This window comes from Myiozetetes cayanensis, unplaced genomic scaffold (assembly GCF_022539395.1).
Source record: "Myiozetetes cayanensis isolate MyiCay16 unplaced genomic scaffold, myiCay2020 scf2-11, whole genome shotgun sequence".
NCBI lineage: Eukaryota > Metazoa > Chordata > Aves > Passeriformes > Tyrannidae > Myiozetetes > Myiozetetes cayanensis.
Window position 1 is genome coordinate 70,738,725 of NW_026087411.1, and position 22,021 is coordinate 70,760,745.

Consider the following 22,021-nt stretch of genomic DNA (forward strand, 5'->3'; position numbering starts at 1 on the left):
GGTTGGAAAGGACCTTAAAGATCATCTAATCCCAACCTCCCTGCCATGGGCAGGGACACCTCCCACTGGACCAGGTTGCTCAAGGCCTTATCCAACCTGGCCTTGAACACCTCCAGGGTTGGGGCACCCACAACCTCCCTGGGCAACCTGTTCCAATGTCTCACTACCCTCACAGTAAAGAATTTCTTTCTAACATCCAACCTAAATTTCTCCTCTTTCAGTTTGTACCCATCACTCCTTGTCCTATCACTACAGCTGTTGCCGAAGAGTCCCTCTCCATCTTCCCTGTAGGGCCCCTTCAGATACTGGAAGCTGCTATGAGGTCTCCACACAACCTTCTCTTCTTCTGGCAGAACAGCCCCAACTTTCTCAGCATGTCTTCATAGGGTAGGTGTGCCTGCCAGCCCTCTTATCAACTTCGTGACCCTCCCCTGGACTTGCTCCATCTATCACGGTGGGTAAGACTACTACACAGAGAGTAACACAATATCCCGAGTTGGAAGGGACCCACAAGGATCGTGGAGTTCGGCTCCTGGCCCTGCACAGGACAGCCCCAAGGATCACACCCTACGCCTGAGAGCCTTGTCCAAACGCTTCAAACGCTTCATGAACTCTGTCAGGCTTGGTGCTGTGGCCACTCCCCTGGAGAAGCAGGAGAAGACAACAATCGGCTAAGAGCGGGCAGAGAGATCAAGTGCTCAGAATCCTCAGACGCGCGGCTCATCGGCTGAGCGGCCCCGCCGCCACCGCCTCGGTAGCGGGACCGGCACAGCTGCAGTTCGGAGACCTCCCGTGTTCGGCGCTGCCGCTGCAGCATCACCAGCGCACTGGGGGTGGCGGGGGACCGGCTCCCGGACCGGCTCCCGGACCCATTCCCGGACCGACTCCCGGCCCGCCCTTCCCGCCGGGCCCGCCCCGTTGCTTCCGGCTTCCGGCGCCAGCGGGGGCGGGGCCTCGAGCCGGGCGGAAGTCGCGCGGCGGGCGGCGCGTGCGCGTGGGGGGCGTGGCCGCGGCGGGGGCGTGGCCGCGGATCGGTTCCTGCCCCGCGCGCGGGCGGCGGGTGTCGCCGGTCGCGACAGAGGTAACGGCCGGGCCCGCCCGCCACCGCCCCCCGGCGCCGCCGCCGCTGAGCGGGGACAGCACGCCCGGCGCCCCCGCCGCGGCGCTCCCCGGTCCGGCCCCGCGCGACGGGAGTGCCGCTGATTCACCTGGGGCGGCCGCCGGCAGGGAGGGAGGGAGGGAGGCGGAGGGACAGACAGACAGGCAGACCGACAGACCCCATGGGGCCCGGCCCGACCGCCCCCCCGAGCTGCTGTCGGGGCGCTCCCGGCACTGGGCGATGCTGGGGCCCGTCTTGCGGCCTCGGTGACCCCGGGCCGGTGCTGGTCCCGGCCCCGCCGGCGGGAGGGCCCGGCTCGTTCGGTGTTCCCGCCCCGTCTGCAGGCACGGGCTCTGCCGCCTGCCCGGGGCACCGGGCCGCGCCGGGTGCGGGGGCTGCGGGGTCACTGCGGGGCGCTAACGGGAAGGGTCCCTTTGGCTCTGCGGCTGGGGTGTGATGCAGCCTTAGGAAATGCTAATTTACTCCTTATCCACCATGTGTTTGCAGCTGGGGACTTAATTCATCCCGTTCTTTGTACCAAGTGATGCGTTTAATGCCCCGGTGACAGCGTTGGTTGCTCCTGCAGGAGCGTAGTTATGGAAGAACCTTTAACAAGATTGGTTTTTATTCACAGTCGTGCTGACTTGTTTTTTTTTTGGGGGGGGGGGATATTGGTTACAGTTTTAGCTGAAGAAACAAACTGGTCTACATGTGCTTCACTGTCCATTGGAAGAATGACAGATGACAAAGATGTGCTTCGAGATGTGTGGTTTGGGCGAATACCGACCTGTTTCACTTTGTATCAGGATGAGATAACTGAGAGGGAAGCTGAACCTTACTATGTGAGTATGACAGAGGTAGTCACAAATAGTCCAGTGCCATGGTAATGTTTGTTTCCTTCATTCTCATCGTGTGTGCCAGTGCATGTTATGAAAAAAACACAATGTTTTTTTCCTATTCCTGGTACCTTCTGGAAGTAAGCATATAACCACGCTGTGTGATTTGTCTCTCTTCACAGCAGATTGGAAACTTCAGTCTTGTTTCACTAGTGAGGGAAACTTACCACAGGTCATTAAGAACCTTTTAAAAAATTACAAAAAAGTCAAGAAGTGATTAGGTAAAAGGAGGAGGCTCTACATGACTTTGTATGTTCTTGGATAGTGACCAGAAGGGAGAGAACTTTTATGTTGCCTTAATACAAAAATACTCAGACAGAGCTTTATGAAATCCTAAACACCAGGATTTGTGTTACCTGCGTAACACAAACTGATGATGACCACTGGCTCCAGTATTTCTGCTCATGAATGACTTCTGCTTGTTTTCTTTAAATGCCAGCAGCCATGAGAGATCTAGCTCAACAGTAAGAAAAGCAAGTGTAATGATTTAATGGAGCAGTGCCTGAACTGGATTGCTAGCTGATGATAAAAATGAGGATGATGGATGTATTTGAGTTGTAAGCTAGAAGTGCCTTCTGTAGTCACATGGTATTTGTCTATAGTGTACTCATCAGTTTTCATTCTTTCAGCACCTAATAGACATTTGATTCATAGAGAATGTTAGCTGATTCAGTGAAACTTAAATTTGAAATGTAACAAGTGCATAGAAGGAAAGTCATGAATTACTAGTTTTTATGTGATTCTGAAATTCTTAAGTCTTGTAATATCCCATTATACACTGAATAGAACTTTTTTTCTGTGTTCAGCAGCATCTTTGTGTCATCAGTTTCTGATTTACTGAATCAGAAATGTGTATTTAGTGGGGTTTTGAAACCTAATAAACCATAATTGCTTTTTGTTCCGTGATAATAGTGCTCATTTTTCTATATTTTAGTTTTACCACTGGTAAAACATAAGCACTTCTGCTTCATAACTAGCTACTTTACTTCTGAGCTACCTAGAAGTCTCACACTTGAAATTATATATATGTGAGTTAAAATGTATGTGCTTATATTGTTTCGGAGCTACTTGAAAGGTATGAGTTTAAATATAGAGATGTGCAGTCTCAATCTGTTTAACATTAGCATGGAAACCCTGAAACCACGTTATCTTCATGGTGTGACCATCTTTCTAGGCCAAGGAGATAGTTTTAAGCTGGTAGGGTTTCTTTTATTTACTCCACTTAAACTGTGTGCAGAAATTCTCAGTGCTTAATTCTTTATTTCTGCAAAATATGATTATTCACACATGGCAATTCTAAAATTTTAGTTTCTTCATTTTTCCGGTCATGTTGGAGTTAATAGTATAGCTTTACTTCTTGAAAGGACAAAGGATTTATAATAATAAAAGGTTTTAAATCGTACTTCAGTTCTTGTGGTTTCAGAGTGTGTCTTGTGTTGTTGTTCAGATCTGAAGTGCATTTTGAAGCAAGTATTCATCCTTTCCACTTACTGTGCTCAGGTTGGCATCACACAGCAGTCTTACAGCCCACAAGCTGAATGATTTTCACGTGAAGCTGAAGCAGCAGATGTACTTCAGCTGCTAATGGACATTTAGTGTATGGGGTCAAACTTGAGCTAAATTGAACTAAAACAACATCAAACCCCTAAAATTATGGGTAAAATAAAAAAGTATATGTAGTTGACATTTCCAGCCCGTGACATCAGCTCTTCAGCTTTATGTACTTCTTACCTCAGAACTTGTATTCCAGACTGCCTTTCATAAATGGGAAGGTTGCATAGGAGGGAAATACAGCCATCATTATGCTAAGTGGGCATAAAGGATTCTGCTCAGAGGAACTTGCTTTATGAAGATGAAGGATGACATAGACTTGGAGGGTGAGGGGTTAGAAAAACAACCCAGAATCTGCATGATGGATTTCGGTTTGTTGTGAGTGGTGTGACAGGAGGCCCTTGTCTGTCAGATGGATTAGCACAACATGGGAGTGATGCATATATGCATCGCCTTATGGCACTGCATGGGGGTTGGAGAAGTAATTTAAAATTAACTTGTCTGTCTTTTGGAAAGAGTAATCACATAAAGACTAAGCAGCTCTGGTAAAACACTGTCCTGTTGCTATAGTCAAATCAGGTAGGTTTCTGCAGAGTTACACTGGAAATGGATATTTCGATTTTCTTTGGAGTGTGTCCTACAGATGCTTGTTTTGAGCGGAAGCATATTTAGGAATAGTTAGGTCGAGCTGCTTTTTCTTACTGATCTGATTTTCCCCTTGTCCAGAAATTGTTACGAATTTTATTTTAAAATTGTATACTGTTTGCCTCTTTGTGCAAACAACAGTTAGAAAGAAAATGTATGCAGGAAGCAGAGCACTCATTGGCTGAGAATTGTCAGGCGTATAAGGAACAAAATTACAGCAGAAGACAGTCTTAAAATGATGTTCTGCCGAAGGGTCTAGTCTTTAACAGGACCACACTTTTAGCTTCCTCGATGTCAAAGGTGTTTGTCTTGTTAAGGTGTCTGTAAGAGTGAGCAATGTGAAGCCATTCCATGTTAGAATGCTTTGTTTCATCTTCCTGGACACTTTGGTAATCAGACCAGTCCAGTTCCTGTTAAATCTGTAATTTTTCTGTTTTACAGTGTTTTGCACGTAAAATACTGTTTTGCTCTGCAACAAAACCTGTGGAGATGTCTGGAGAGGTGCTCTTTTTACACAATGATATGTTGCAAACATTTACTTAGGCATTAGGAGTTCCTTGTATTTCATTTAACCTCCCGGTTCATGAGAAAACATTCCTGGTTTTTGTGACAAAATACTGTAGCAATATACAGTATGCAAAAGGAAGTTGTTGCCATTTGTGTAATGGGATGGCATTTAGGGGTGGCATGTTCTAGCCTAGTAGGATTTATTCTGCCTGCTAATGGATCTGGAGATTTACTTTTGGTTTTTTAATTTAATGAGGAGCACTTCTAATCTTATTTGTTATCTTTCTGCTGGTGGAGAAGGGATATTAAAAGGTAACAAAATGAACATATTTTTAAACTATGCTTTAAAAGGTCTCACTTAACAGGGTTAGTATACTTGTCAATCTCTAAGGTAATTAAAGCTGGAAAAGTGATAGAATTGGATCCTTTTATTTTTCCCATGGAAGGGGAAGACTGTAACAAGGTAAAAGAAGTGGGAAGACCAAAAAAAGAGTTCAGTGGATTCTACAAATGCTCAGCATCTCTAAAAAACAGGTAGTCCCCGTTAATCTGATTAACTGTTGGGTTTTGTACTTCAGAGATGCCTTTTGGGAGTGCTGGCCACATTCTGTTAAATTCAGCTAAATGCTGTTTGGTTATTGTCTGTGATCTCTAATTGTGTTGAAATTGAAACTGCATTGTTCTTTCACACTAAAACTGAAATAAAATATTTAACAGAGAAAGTTACACAGTTTAAAGGGTTATGTCAAACACTGTTGTAATAAATAATGCTTTCATGTATTTATCCATGACTGTGCCACATGCAGCATGCTGAAAATTGGCTTTTGTAACAGCCCAAATAAGTCTCATCAGAATACACCAGCATTAATTTAATTGTAACTATCACACAGAAATAATACAAAATTATTACCAAAAATATGATTGGAATAGCCTGGACTATATTCTCTCAGGAACAATCAGTGGATATGATGACTGTGATAGTGGTGAGACTTGATCTTATGTAGTTATATATAATTGTAAAATTTAGCTGTGTCACAGATGTAACCTAATGTAGCATTATCTAAAAAAAATCAGTTCTCTTCTTATAAGAACTTGATTTACTCTCCATACTTCTTTATGAGTCTGATATTTATAAATTATAGTATCATGGTCAAAATATTATCTAATTTACATATCGATGTGTGGAGAAATTCTGGAAGGATGTTGCAGCAGAGATCAAATTTTCCATCAGGCAGATATATTCTTGCATGGTTAGGGATGTGTGTACCAGAGACATTCACTTAGGTCTCGCATTATTCATATACTATAAAGAAATTGCTTTAGGAAGCAACACTGGTTGTGAGGAATGCTGTAAAACAAATGTTTCTCTAAAAGTGCAAACCAGAATTTATGTGTTCCTTAGGTCTATCTATTTTTATTAATAATTATGAAGCAAAACTTTACAGGATGAATACTATTATTTTAAAATGTCTGTTCTAAAGCTAACGGCTATTTTACAGGGAGGGTAATTTTTTCTCATTGGGACACTGAAAGGCATCTTTTTCTAATGCTTATGTACTGATTTATCTGAAGTAAATGTGCCCCACAGTCATCAGTTAGTGCACTGATTGATGCAGTCTGCTTAACCACTCTTATTAGGCATGAGATTTTTAAAAAACAGGGAGGGAAGGAGGTTGCAAATGAAAATAGTACAGCATTCTGATTTGAATAGTGTATTATGGTACACTTGAGGAAAAAAGATAGTATATGAGAATGCTGTAAGGAGGTGTCTTGTTTCAACCGATAAAATATTTACCGTTTTCTTTTTGATTTTAGTTGCAGGGCAAAGATTAAATAGAGGAAGAATCATAGTAGCCTTGACTAATATGTTGAATTGGCAAACCCAGTGCAAAGAAAATTGAAATTACCAGCTGTTGGAAGTATAAAACACTTGGAAATCAAACCCTTAAGCAGATAGTTTTCAATCTTTTTTTTCTTTCTTGTGTACAAGTTTCCGTTTTGAAATAATAGCTGATAAACAGTTGCTTATTCTATTCAGTAAGAAGTTAGAATCTCTTCTTTTATGTTCATATGAAAAAGGTTTAAGACTTCATTATTTAGCCTGCTTAAATATAGAAAAGCAGAAATTGAATTCCACTGTTTTCTCTCCCACCTCATTGAAAGAATCAAGAACTTAATTTTATACTATTTTTTGCTATTAATTTTTTACAATTTTTTGTATTAGTTTGTTGGATACTGATGCTCTTCATCCTTTGAGTACATAATTTTATAGCCTTTCGTTGACCATTAATTAGTAAACTAAAGGTGTTTAAATGTCTAAAAGACATTTTACCTTGAAAAAGGGAAAAAGAGAATGCTGACTGAATTTTTATTATGAAAATGCATACTTGTTACAGATTTTTATTAATGTATTGTATTTTGTATATACTCAAAGCTTCTATAATTTTCTTTCAGTTGCTTTTGCCAAGGATAAGCTACTTGACACTGGTAACAGACAAAGTGAAGAAACACTTTCAGAAAGTTATGAGACAAGAGGAAGTTAGTGAAATATGGTTTGAATATGAAGGTACACCACTGAAATGGTGAGTTTATTTAACTTTGTGCCTTTACGCAGTTTGTCATGTAATGAGTTCCCAGGTTCAGCACAGTGTCAGTACCTCTCCTGAAGTAACACTCCCTTGGGTTTCAAAGATGGCAAAAGGGGAGGAGAGTAAGAAAAGCATGTTGTTTGGGAAAAACAACAGAAGGTTTAGTTTTATACATATAGTAAAAATACAAGCAGAATTCAAAAACAAAAATGTTCAAGGCAGAGGTTGTTCTGTGCTTACTGTTTTTGTTTGAGCTGTTAGTGTAACATGAAATGCCTGTGATTTTGGCCATGCCGTTTCTTGCAGGAGAATCACCAAATAAATCTTGCTTTAACTTATTCCACCTTCTTGAAATATGTCTAATGGCACAGGTAGGAAGTAGTTTATTTCTGGAATCTGAGTGCAAATAGGTTACATGCTTAAAGATGATAAAACATGTAACAGTTTTCACTGGTGTGATACGTGTTTGCACTGCAAAACAATCTAATACTGATCTGCAAGCTTCTGTTGAATTCAATTCGTTCAACTTTATTTTTGTTCTGTCCTATAATCTATTAAAACTATCTTCTTTTGGGGTTTGGGGATCTTGGGTTTTTTTGTAAGAGGTTAGGGAATCAGACTAACATTGTTTCATTTAATTAATTTTAATAAACACTGTTCATCAGGTGTTGTTTCTTCTTCTGCTATTAAAGAGTTTTAAAGAAAATACTTTGAGAGCTGCAGTGTTTGCTATCTCTGTATAGATAGCATCAGCTCTCCAGGAGGTATTTAGTATTTTGAGTGCTGAAGAGATTTTTTTCTCTTTTTATTTCCTGTATCATAACAGGAAAGAAAACTACCAATGACTTTTTTTTCTTCTTGAACCTGGATTGTCTTATGACAAGCATTACATCGTGGAGTCCCCGTAGACTTGGTGATACAGTAGATCTCTTATAGTCTTTTGTTTCTTTGAGACCAACCTTAGTAAGCCTTGAAAATATGTAACTAGAAAAAAGTATGAAATCTACCTCTTTAAACTTTTTCATAACTGTCTGGCAAAACCAGCTTTAGAGATCTATTTAAATTATCTGGGATTTAACAAGAATTTCTTGTGTGCCATAGTGACTTTGAGTCTTGGATACTGTCTACATAAATAACAAGGTACCAAGCTTTTCCCGGTTTGTTCATAATCTCAGGTTGATAATGGGAGGAAACTGTAAGTTTTCAGTTAAACTGTAACAAGAAAGGAAGGAGAGGCTTTTTATATCAAACAAAAATACAACTGTATTTTCTATAAGTTTTCAAATACCATGATAGTTAAACTAGAATTAAAAAAAAATAATTCTAGAATATAGGTATACAGTAAAATATAAATTAAAATTCTAAAATTAAGTGAAGAGTTAGTAAACTCATTGCACAGTGAAATGGAAATGAATAGTGTAATGATGATCTCCTAATTAAGGCTCTGATCTTTGAGAAAAGCTCAGTGTATTCTTCCAGGAACAGCGTTGATTTCAGTGGAATTGCATTTCTACGGAAAATGCTATTAGCAAACCATTATTTTAGGAGAATGGTAATTCCATATATAGCTGAAGCTTCTTCCAGGGAAGACCCAAATACCAGAACTGAGAATCACATTGAGCTAGTAGTTTGTAGAGAAAGAATAATGAGTATTAATGTTTAATATTTTTAGCTATGATTCTGCATTCAGAATCAAATAGAACTTGTTAATAATCTTGCTTATTCTAATTATTTACTTTTTACTGTGAGGTCATATTGCTTACAGTCAGTGCAGTTTCATATCTGGTTGGGATAAAGTGTATCTCTGTTTAGCTGCAGCTCTTCTATTTTCCTGTGAGATTTTTAGAGGAAGTCTGAAACATAGTTTCAACTTCACAGGCTGCAGCACATGGGCCAAGTTCCTGAAGGAGGATGAAGCTCTCCAGGTCTGGAGTTATAGGGGCCTGAGGCTTCCCACTGAGATTGTTGGGACAGGGGAAGATGGTCTCTTTGCCTGAAGGAGGTGGGGGAGGGTCTGTGTCACCAGGGTAAGGAGCTGCAGGAAGAGGTTACCGGACTATGCAGCATTAGTGACTACAAAGGGAAATGGATCAAATCTCAGAGATCCTGCAGCTACAGGAGCCTAAACCTACAACTACACTGAAGGAAATGCAGGCAAGGTCTGTGATTATTGGATTAAAAGCAGTCTCATAAGACATGGAAGAGCAGGAAGCTTATGAGTTCTGGCAGCAGGAGGAAGGTTCCTTCTATACCTGCATTTATGTAAGTACAGCGTAGATTTAGTTCTGGCTGCAGGTGAAGGACTTAAATTTTTGTCCAGTGATGCATCTGATGTTTCTGAGCCTGAACTGTGCAGGGACACCAGGAGGAAATGACAAAAATAAGTCCAAAGCCTGTATTCTGCTTATTGTCATTTCTCTAGGATTTTTAACTCTGCCATTTTACAGTCACTACAGCTAAAACTACCACTGATTATCACATCCAGAACTCTTTTGTCTTGTTAATAAGTAACAGATTCAGCTGTGGGTCATGTCTGGTCCATCCGATGTCTGTGTCAAGAAATCTTGACTACTTGTGTCCCTCTGTCTAGATGTCAGAGATTAACATGAAACAGGGTCTGTGATGCAGAACTTCTTGAGTTTTTTGAAGAAGACTTCTGTCTATTTCCTTACCTGGATTGCATGATCTGTTGCATGATCTGTTACTAGTACCTCCTCTGATCCTGAACCACAAGAACTCAACCAACCTGTTGTCTGTCCCATTAAGTTTCACAGATCTAAGCTGCTCCCTCACATGGAAGACAACCCTCTGTCCTCATGTGCCCTACATGTCTTTACTAAGCAGTTTACGTCTGTCCTTCCACAACAGTATTCCAGTTGTGCAAGCTGTCTCACTGTATCTCAGGCAGACCAGCTCTATCACAGTTGTGTTGCTGCATGTGGAACTCTAGTTTCTCCTGCTTGTTTCCCAAGCTGTGTGCACTTACGCAGGCACAATTGTGGTAGGCTCTCTTCTACCTTCTTTTATCACTTTGACATCTCCCTTGTATCTGTCACCTTTCATCACTTGCTTTCAACCCATGTCCATTAATTTCTGTTTATCTGTGGGTTTTTATTCACACTCCTGTTGGTTATGATCTAAAGCTCTCCTCACCAGGCTGGCCAACCTGAAGGCAAAGAAACTTTTGTCCCACTTAGGTGGATTCGATCTCTCTTCAGCAGTCCTTTATCCCCAAAGAATGTCCTGTGTATGTAAAAACCAAGTTCGGTTACTCACCCTGGTCACTCACACAGTCACTGAACCGGTGTCCTTTCGTGGCAGAATTGTGGAGCTGCCACCCAGCCCCTAGAGCTGTATAATCACTTTGATACACTCAGGAGTTCCCTTGCAGCACTTAACATTTGTGCCCATGTGGGTGAACAGCAAGGACTGATAATACAAGCACAGGACAAACTTTGCTAGTCTGCAACTTCCTAACAAGCAGTATACCTCTGCTGGTTAACAAAGGAGGTTGGCAGATGGGGGAGAGCTCTCTCCTGCTGTGTAGGATAGTCTTGTCGTACTGTCACTGCTTCCTCTTGCTGTGGATGTGCTGTTCAGACAGCTCTGATGCTTCCTCAGAATTTCCAGCTGCTTATCTGCCACTGAGGCACTGATAGCAGGTGGAGAAGGAGCCTACCCTCTTGCCAGAGGTTAAGGAAACGACTGTCTGACCATCCAGGATGATGTGGCAGTCACCTGAGCTGGGACCGAGGCCCCTTTGCAGCTGGCAGCTCCAGGGACTGATGGGTGTCCTGTGTGACATGCACACAGTCAGACAAGGTTTCCTTACTAGCTTGACCCTTGGTTTCCCAGAGCAGTCCGAGATGATAGTTTAATCATGGTGCCAACAACAGAATAACAGCTTGAACTGGGTGCCTCTGAAGAGGGACCTCAAACAAAGGAAATCCTGGTCTTTTATACCCTCATGGTCTATGTGTGATACTCTGGGGTTTTCCTGCTCAGTCATTGACTCCTGCTGTGTCTCCAAGTGTCTGGTCCCCTGGCTGCAGCCACAGGTCCCCATGCCCTTTGTCATGCCAAGGGTTGGTGCCAGTTCCCAGCCTTTTGCTTTGGGCTCCCTGCACCTAGAGCTCAACCTGCAGCTGGCACTGCAGCTGGCACTGAGCTAGCTGAACCGAATGTATTCCTCAATACCAGAGGTCACAAGATTCTGGTATTCCCCATGTTTTGAGTCTCCGTTGACCACTCCAGTGACTACCATCTCTCTTCCTCACCAGGTTCTCATCTCTGTAAGGTCTCAGTGAAGATGCCATCTATTTCTTTATTTTTCCTGATGGTGTGCATCCCACTGACCTCCTGCAGTTCTGTGATTTGGTAACATAGCTCCTTCATTAACAAGCACCTCCTCTAGGCAAAGACATTTCCTTTGCTTGCCTCAGCCCTCAGAAAAGGTCCCAACCTCTTGTGGCAGCTTGAGACCTGGAGAGCTGCATCCTTTTTAAGGAGCCGTGTCTGAGCCAGATGCCACTCTGGATGTGCTGGAATGGTTTCTTCAGCAGATGCTAGAGGTTGACACCCTTTGTTTCCATCCTATTTGAGCACTTGGATATGCCCTCAGTGGAGTTTCTGTCCCCTTTCTATGGACTGTGTTCTAGCCCTGGATCCATAGGTGTCTCTCTTGTACCAACTGGGTAGATGACTGACCCTTCCTATTCATGAATCAATGGAAGACAGAAGGTCAAAGCCCCATTTGATCAGGCATCTATCAACTGTGCAAAGCGCAGGGATTTTACTGAAAACATCTTGATTACAAGAACTTCATTATGTAATCTATACTGGGTAGAAAATACAGAGGTAGGCCAAGACCTGATGCAGGGATTTTTGTGTGAGTGTGGGGTTTTGTTTTGTTTTTGTAGTTATATGTTCTATTGCATAGATTGAAAGTAAGTGGAAGTCATTATTCTTGTTTGTGAAAGTTTGTGTTCATCTTATTATAAGAAGAAATCTGATTTTTGTTAGTTAATTTGTCTGAAAAAACACCCTTTCATGGAACTCTTACTGAATCCCTATTAAGGGACATGATTGGCAGTTAGTAGTAAGACGTCTTTGTGGTAAGAACTTGAGCATTAGCAGTGAACTAGGAGAAATCTGGATATGTGTTCTCTTTATTCTTTGCTCTCATGTAAGTTCAGGAATTGTAGTAGTTTTTTGGTTTTTATTTTGCTGTTGTGGTGAATTTGTCTTAGCTTTGGGGTGGCTCACCCACAGAGGGTGCTAAAGCACTTCTGTGTAAGAGTTTAACAGGTCAGGAAACTGGCTTGGCACAGGTGCTTTTAGAGCAACACTCTCGGTTATTACTCTCCAGAGTTTAAAACTTTCGTATGTGCTTGGCTCTGCAACTTGTGACCAGTCCCATTCAATTCAGTGAACCTACTGAGTTTACTCTTAAGTGTGTGCTTGTCTCTTTGTGGGATGAAAAGCTAAGTAAGGCTCTTTTACTTATGATTTTTGAAAGATAACAGAATGGAGCTTGATATGCTAAAGGCAAAAAAAAAAAAATTATCAAAATCTTGCCCTTGTCTGCATGTGAGAAAACTGAAGGAAGAGCTTTTTTCACTTTGCTATTTATTCTCTACAATGACATCAGGCATGTGAGAGGGGGAGAGGATGTTAAGGGACAGTGTGGTACAAACCCAGGGCATTGAAATATCTGAAAGCATGTAGGGTTTTCTGTCAGACCAACTATTCCTGCCACTGTTACACTTTTTAACTACAAGTTCTGTTTTGAAGGGTTCCACAGAGCAGCTGTAGAGCCACATAATGCTGTTGCAAAAGTAGCAGTGTTTTGTGGGCACAGCTTGGAGACCACTGGTTTAGATATTGAACATATAAATTCCAGGCTCGATTCTGCCAGAAACTGTTAGTCACTTATACTTGCCTGTATAATTTTTCTGAAGAAGCGATAAATAATGCTAAGTGCGGGATTCAAACAGCTTATTTTTTATTTTTTTGTGTAAATGCAAGTATGTTAACTGTTATATGTAGAATTAAATTCACAGCTTCTATATTAAACTAATATCTCGTCATTTTTAGGCATTACCCAATTGGTTTGCTGTTTGACCTCCATGCATCAAATACAGCCCTTCCTTGGAGCATCACAGTGCATTTCAAGGTAAAACTGAAATACACTCTTAGTTAAGAACAAGTGAGCATAAGATTGCATGAAGTTTGGAAGCTAGGAAAAAGTTTCATAATTATTTTATAAAATTAGTGAATCTTCATTCTTCAGGAAGTGTATAAAGCTTTCTGTAAGTCTGCAGTTGTTTTCCATGAGATCATGTGTGCTTTGCCATGACTTTCCTTAGAAAATTATCCTGTTATTTGAAAATCCATAATTGTTTTTCGCGATACATTATGAGACACCGTCAGTGCAATTAAGTAGATAAAAGAGAACTTTCTATAATGTTTTTTGTTCTATCATCTGGAGTTGACTGAAGATTGGGAAGATTGAGAAGTGGTCATCCTTTTAGGCATATATGAGCATGGATTTGAGATAGTGTAGAAATCCTTAAAGTCAGGGAATGCTGCTATACTGCATGTTGGTCCCTTTTAGAGAACGGAGTGAAATGACTTTGTTCTTGTGGCAGCTTAGTCACAGGAGACACAGTATTTTGATTGTACATTGTAAAACCATTGGGTATGACTTAATAGCACTACTGATCTTTGTTCTGAAAGGTACCTGAGCAGGGTGAGCTTTGGTGCAGGATCCTTGCATACCCTGAAATGCATTGAGACAGTAATCCCAGATATGTTTTGAAGTCAAAAGCACAACTAGAAATCATGGGTATTTAATTTTGAAATGTTAATTTCTCCATTGTAAAATAAACAATATGGTAGGAAAACTGATCTGAAGGAAAGTGCTAGGTTAATAGGCTTGACTTCAGTGTGAGAGATTTGAGTGAAATGAAAAATGTACTGGGAAGTAGTTGTGCTGGACATTTTCATTCAAACAGTTATTCAAGGTGTGTTAGAAAAGGGTTTTTTAGCCGTAGTCTGATTGTTTTTGGAAGTGTACACTGAAATCATATATTCTTATTGTATGTATTTCTACATGTTGAAACTTTTGAACTGACTTGACTAAATGAATCTGAAGTTAGGGATGTTTTTGAAGCAATTGTAATTGCTACACTTCTATCTGATAAATGTCAGAGACCTGGGATGAAGAAACTTCCAGAGTGTTCTGAGGAAAATGTAGGGCATCTAGTTTCATAAATCATGATTTAATTGTTACATTCTGAAAGCTCTGGGGTATTAACAGTGGCAGCGTGTGGATGTTGCCATTGCAAAGTAGAGGCATCTAGAGAATTAAGTTGCAGCACCACAGCTTTCAATTTCATGCAGTAATGTAAATTGATTTTAATGTCCTTACATTACTGCTTGCCAAAAGATCAGCTACTTTTAAGTTTTTCTCAAAGGTGTACATGAAAGATCAGCAGAAATAATTTACTGCTAAGGCAGTATTATTTTAAAAGCTGATGTATTTTAGTAATATAATACCTTGGAGTTAGCACCTGCATAATCTCTCTTCCCATTTTGATGTAATCTGAAAGTTTATTTAAATAACCTCTCTTAATCCCTAAAGTCAAAACGTAACTGAAATATATCAAAGCACGTCAAAATATTGACAAGGTTTACATGTGTTACAGTTTCTAACAGCTGAATAGTTTAGCTGTGGGATTTCTGCCTAGATTATTCTTTTAATTTCTGTGTAGTTGTTCTTCAAAGAGTCATAATTTTCATTTGGCTTAATTGCACAGTGTTAAAATTTTCTGAGTTTTAACTTCTGCTGTCATGGTTGTCTCCTTTCTTCTACCAAAGCATGCAGTCAACAACAGATAACTCAGGCATCTGTAAAGAGTGTTTTTCAGCTTAAAAAAAACCCCAAATCTATCAAGTTTCTTTGTTTAAAGTTCAAAACATGAAAAAGGCTTATTTCCCTTTAGCAGAAGTTTGGAAATTGACAGATGCTTGTAATTGTCCTCCTGTGTTATGTATGCAGACCAAATAATACAACACTTAGTCTTGGCACTTGAAGAAATGGTTTATTATTTTGTTCTTCAAGTATGCAATAAAATAACGTGCATTTATATCTTGTAAAGTTGAAAAACAGTTGCATTAAATAGTTGCAGAAGGATGAGCTTGAACAGCATACTAAGGTCTGAGAATCAGGAGAGTCTATAGACTGGAAAGTTGCCTTTTTTACCCAGGTGTGGCTTTAGGGAAGGTGGGAAACTCTATCCCTTCCTGTTAAAATCATGTCTTGTTGCTCTGCAGCATGCTGAGCACTATCCATGTTCTCAGTGTGGCAACCAACTCTCCAGATTTTGGGCAGTAGATAAGAAGTGGTGAACTGTTCTGGAAATAGCAGTACTACTGGAGAAGAGGAAGCTGGGTGTGCCAGGGGAAAGGCTGATGTTCTCCCTCTGCTGAAGCTCTTATCTGCTGGTGCCTGTCTCTCCACCCATGACCTGATGTAGGGGAGGAGAGACTGCATCTGTCCTTATATAACAGCCATTGTCTTGGGTTTTTTAGGTGAAAATTGGGTCAGGCGGAGTGAAGAGGAAGTACTTTTCCATGTAGCATATGGATAAATTGTGGAACTGCTAGGAGATATTGCAGAAGGTTGAAGCATGAATGTATAAATTTTGAAAGAAAAGACAGTTTAGTTACCACATATGGTAACTGAATACAGATACATGGATGCTCCCCCTGCCACTGGATACATTCCTTGTGGTTTTTAATGCCCTGTTTTCTGTAAATGTAGTCTAATGCAACTAGACTGTCACAATATAAACAGATGTTTTGTTAACTAGAACTGATAGATAAATATGGGTGGAATGGGGTTTATGAAACCAGACTGTTGAAATTGCCTGTGGCGTTTTTGAACTGTTTTATGTGAGAGGTCATTTAGTGCTCCTGTCTGTACAAATGATACCTATTTCTTTATGACCAGTTCATGGTGCAAGTGTCTGCTGGTATGTGAAAATAAAAAACCTGTACTCTTCCAGCTTTTGAAGAAAATTAAAGTCAACCCTTGGTAACTTTTCTTTCAAAGATACAGAACATGGAGGAAGTAAGACATCACCAGTAAGAGTACTTGAATTAAAGCTGCATATGGCATCTCTTAAAACTTTTTTGCAAATCCTAGTTGTAGAGCCAGGGGTGGCTATCAGCTTATTTACAATTGACCCTTTCTTCAGGGAACTGAATGAAGTTGTTTACAATTGATCACTATTTCCTCAAGTAGAAAGAAGGCAAGTAGAATTTAGAAAAAAATAAAATCACAAGCACACATGATCTGTATATAAGTATAAAACTTATTATTCCGTGCCTTGATTTATAAATCAGTGGGGATGCTGTATCTTCTGTTCATAGTCTCATGTAGATGAAGCTGTTTCATGTGCTTCTTGTAGATGCAACAGGTTTGGGTTTTTTTTAAGTTATCACTTTCATATTTAGGTTTTTCAGCTTCTACTTACAGTACTGCATAGAAATGTGTCACTGCTTTCCTACTAAAGAAAAGAATAGACAGCACTGAGATTCTTTCTAGGAGCGTTTTTGAGCCTTTCACAGTGTTACTTCTTAGACACTGGGAAAATTGATCATTCCACACCTAATTCTACTCCTGTGGCTAGATTCTTTACACTAGCTTAGCTAGCTTTGATCAGTTTTAAATATATCCTTGTTGTTCTGCGGACTACACTGTGTATGATTTCTGGAACCCAACCCCAGGGAATCAGATTTCCTGCAATTTGAAATTCATTGGAAGAAAGTCACCAGGAAGATGTCTACCTGTAGAGAGAGAGACGTGTCCAAAAAAAGACTCTGCAGTTCAATATTTAGGCATCTGTGTAGCAAAACAGTCCTTGTAACAAAAATGTTGTTTTCATAAACTTAGCTAAACCATCAGCTTATAACTATAAAAGTAATTTTCTAGGTTTCTATATTACTTGGCATTAGGTATATTAGGTTTCTTCCATTTTTTTGAAAGATGCCAGTGTCTCATTTTGAAGTCTTGCATGTAAAGAACTTTTTTGATCTTTTAAGTATGCTGTTTCTGTCTGTTCGTTTCTTCTGGATTGGTTACCAGACATTACATTTTTTTATTTGAGCAAGTAAATTGAACTTCTGAAAGTATTTTACAGGCCTGTGCAGATGTCAATTGGCAAATAGCAATCTCAGTAATTTTTTCTAGTAATCTTGGGCCCAATTATGCTGAGACATTCAGCTTTATAGGGTAAAATGGGAGTGAGGTCTGCCCCAGAACTTTCCTTATTGTTCTGTCCTCTTTAATGTCTTTATACTTGGCCATTCTCATATGAGAAACTAAATTTACCTCTGTCCTTAGATTTCTAATCAGCTTAACATACATGAGGCCTAAGTAAAAACAGCACTCCCTTTGCTAATTTAACACCAAACCATGTAAACTTTAGCGGAAAAGAGACTGTCTTCTCTTTGCTTTATGACCCTGTTTTTGGAAAATATCCTTTTGATCCACAGTTTCCAGAGTTTGGGTTCATAAGGAGAAATCCCAATGTAAAATTCAATTATTTAATTTCCAACTCTTTTCAATAACCTAATAATCTGTTGTCCTCAGAATTTTCTTCAGGTAAGGCAATCCCCAGCTCCCTTTCACATTGCCTAGTGGTAGTAGACTTTTGATACTTTGAGTTCCTCTATTTGGAAGCACTTTGCACTATTTTTTCCTGGGTTTATGTGGAGGAGTGAAGGTATGGGGGGTTTTGAAATGTTATATTGCTCCTACTGCGACGTGTTAACTATGTTGTAAAGGCTTTTGAAAAAATATCCTATTATATGTACTTATATTTCCAAAATGGTTTTGACAGTTCCTCACAAAAGCTTTTTAAAGTGCCAATTTGTAATGGGTTAAGAGGAAAGGGCCTCTGGTGGAATACCATGAGAATTAAAGTATAAAAATGTGGCAAGCCCTTGTTATGAAGGGGAGTACTAATGATGCCACCACTCTGGTTTGGCTCTGAGGTTTGCTCAGTTCGGGATGGTCATAAGCAACTGTGAAAATAAGTTGAATAAGGCAAGAATTAAATAGACTGGGTTTTAAAACTTCTAAAAACTAAAGGTAATGGAGTTGTGGTAATAAGTATTTATGTTATTGTAACATGCGAAGTGATAGTAGGGGATGATAAAAGAAAAATTAGAGGAAGAACAACCACAACTGTATAACTCTACAGTGCAGGACTTCTGAGCAGTTAATTTCCAAAGAAATATTTTTAGTACCTGAACAAGATTTACTACTATAATTCCCTAATACATTAATTAGGAGAGGTAGTTGTCATTTACTGAGGGGATAAGAGTTACCTGAGGAATGGTGGCCGAATGCAGTGTACCAGCCCTCACTAAATAAAATGGGTATAGAATCAAGTCACAAGGACTAGCAATAGTCACATGGATTAGGTAAAGTTGGAGCTGACAAGTATTTCCAGTATCTCTAAGGAAAAATGTTAATAAGTGACAGATATGCTGTAGTTCATATATGTGGATGATACTACTTAGAGGAAACATTTTTCAAGGGCCTGCATAGAAATGGATGATAAGCTACCATTGGGAGTCAGTATGAATTAGATGCTTGTCATTTATTTCCCCCTATTTTCTCCTGTTTATTGCCTGAGAGTTGAACATCTGCCTGAAAACACGTTAAAATTCTGGTTCAGCTTTGTTTTTCCCAAACATTTTCACTGCAAACTGTTTCTTTTCAGCAGAGTGAATGGTTGTTACATTCTTCCATAAAATAGAAGATTCCAGTATGCTTCTTTTGGATAAATATATGCCTGTTTTAAATTATCAGTTATTTTCATCATTCAAGGTATGTGATGCAGTTATTTCTCTTGATCTATCCTTTATCTTTGTAGAATTTTCCAGAAAAGGATCTTCTGCACTGCCATTCTAAGGATGTGATTGAAGCTCATTTTATGGCTTGTATAAAAGAAGCAGATGCTTTAAAGCACAAAAGTCAAGTCATCAATGAGATGCAAAAAAAGGATCATAAGCAACTGTGGATGGGGTTACAGAATGGTAAATACACCACATCAAGTATTAATTATATTTAGGTCTAGCAAGCTTATAAATAATTTTTTCAAATTTAAGTTGTGCTAGGGGATATAAAATGTCGTTCTGCAGAATTTTTGTCTAATGTCATGGGGAGCATTGGTGGTTTTGGTGGGTTTTTGTTTTTGGGGTTTTTTAACTAAGGTCATAATTTTGGTGATAATTCAAATGTGGCTTGAGTTATTCAACAAACTAGATTGGTTTGTGACTCTGTTTTAATGAACCAGAATTAGGAAAAAGTCAAAACAGATGAATACTGTTTAACATACTTTTGTGTGACTGATTATTTGGGAGACAGCCGGTGTGTTAAGTGCTCAGTATTAGCAATCTTGGATCATAAAGAAAAGAGATTGTCTCCTAGAGGATTTTATAAAATAGTGTTCTTATTTTGCACAGATGGCATGAATCTGTATTGCAGTGCAAAATAAAACTTCTTTTTTTTATCTTCCCTTATCATGATTCCACGAGTCCTTTAAACTGAAAAGCTTTTGTAAGTATTTCAGAAAGTGCTCTGTAGAATGGGTGCTCATGCCACTTTCATTGCGTTTTTCTCATCTGCTGAAGCTGTCATTTGTTATCACTAGTAGATTTATTTCATGGGAGCATTTTACTATAAACGTGAAGCTGTTTATTCTGTGTTGCGATACAAAATACTAAATGCTTATAATTAACATATTCCCATATGTGTATACGAAAGATTAAATGAAACAGGAGAACCTTTGAATGCAAGAAGACTTGAACCATGCATTTGCTTTAGACAAGGAAATTTGGGTTTAATGTGTGTATTTAGTGAGCGTGTGGGGTTTTTTTCACTGTTGTTTAGTGGCATGGCCTTTCATATTAAAGGTAGTTCTGTGATAATTTTGGAGATGAGTGCTTATTAGAAACTCTAGTTTCTGTTTTTTTGTTTAATTGGGTGGAATTAGAAGTTGCAGGATTATCTTAATTTGCCATTTGAGTGGTAAGATCTTGAGGGAGGCCATAGATACCTACAAAACTTAGCAAGTAAGAAATTACACTTTATCTGGTTCAATTCCAAGTACTCCTTGAGAGATTCTGTATTGTATAAATACTAGTCAGCAACTGACTGATAATATGTTCACTTTTGTGAATCAGCAGTAAATAAGAGTTCTGGTCCAGTGAAAGCCAGAATCAGTGTAAAAATAGATATTTGCCTAAAGGTCATATAATTTCAAGTCAATTTAAAATGCGATTTTAATAATGCTGTAGAAAAGAAGTATTTTGTTGTAATGGTATTTGTCTTGCAAGCAGTTTAGTTCAAGGTGTAAATTGCTGTGCCAGCATAATTTTGTTTGCTATTTTAAAAATTATTAGCTTTATCGCAAAAAGAAATTCTGTCACTTTGTCCCAGTACTCAGTTGTTCCAGGCAGTGCATTTTATGTGCTCTTTTTATTAATACTTTTTAAAATTAAAACTAGAAGACCTCCAACGTGAGTTACGCTGTGAGTATAATGAGTTACAATATGAGTATAATAATGACTGAAGAGTTGACTACGTGATGAAACAGTATGAGTTAAGATTCTTTTCTTAACCAGAAGTTACAGAACCTTGATACTCTCAATATGTAAGGTAAAAGGACAGATACACAGCATGGTTTTTTCCATGCTCATTTTAGGCTTTGTCTTTTCGTTGATTATTTGTCTAAGAATATCTTCAGTTGTAGGGAAACCAGAATTTTTCTGTTTTGCTCTATCATGTTAAGAACAGAGGTTGCCTAGCAAGGTTAATTTCAAGAAGGTTTCACTGTACGTAATAAGAAATTGCACCTGTGGAATCTGACACCTAAATGAGAAGTTTAAGCAATGTTTTGAATACTTTCAAATGCTAATTTTAATTTCTCAACTCTTCATAAAAGAGAAACAAGAAAAGCTTGTGAAACCAAGAAAACTCTTTTTAAGTATGTTGTATCTTTCAATATGTTTTTATAGGCTTTTGTTTGAGATGTAACAATTTTAAACTCCTTTGTGAAACAGAATGAATGACCACAAAAAAGAAAAGAAAGTAGCATTTGTGATAACTGCTGTGTAAGTAAAGATACATCTGCAGGTTTTTTCTGTGAAACTTCAAACAATTTTCTTCAGCTCTTAAATATAGGAAGTGTTATTTGTTTAATGGGTGATAGCAATACTTACAGAATATGTGTTAAACTTACATTTTTGGAAAAAATACCCAACTTATTTGGAGAAATGTAACTATCAATGTGTACTTTGGTATAAATATTTCTGCTGAGAAGCAAGTACTTGAACAGGTAGCATGTGAAACTGAACAGTTGCCTCTAGATGGCTTTTAAGGGAAGAGCTGTAATAGTGAATTTGTGGGAAAATCTTATGCTGGTAACAGCTGGTAGTTATTCATAACAACCTTTACATCCCTCCTCCCACCATTTCTGGTTTTCTGTTTATCTGCTACCAAATCAGGAAAGTAAACATACTCTTCTATCTTGTGCTGTGGTTTTTCTTGTTCTTCAGACCTCAGTTAGCCTATTTTTGTCCATAAACCCGATATGTCTTAGCTGCAACAGTTCTTTGGGATAGATACGCTTTGACCATGTCATGGATGTCTGACT

At 39.2% G+C, this 22,021-nt stretch overlaps 1 protein-coding gene across 1 annotated transcript in view; it reads left to right on the forward strand.

The window, feature by feature from the left end:
- Positions 1-1,006: 1,006 nt before the first annotated feature.
- Positions 1,007-22,021, forward strand: part of ATG5 (autophagy related 5) — a 70,216-nt gene continuing 49,201 nt past the window's right edge. Inside the window, exons 1-5 of the mRNA XM_050315927.1 lie at positions 1,007-1,081; positions 1,781-1,941; positions 7,153-7,280; positions 13,383-13,461; positions 19,238-19,400. Coding sequence (XP_050171884.1) covers positions 1,834-1,941; positions 7,153-7,280; positions 13,383-13,461; positions 19,238-19,400 — 478 coding nt within the window. The 5' untranslated portion in view covers positions 1,007-1,081; positions 1,781-1,833. The remainder of the gene's footprint in view (positions 1,082-1,780; positions 1,942-7,152; positions 7,281-13,382; positions 13,462-19,237; positions 19,401-22,021) is intronic.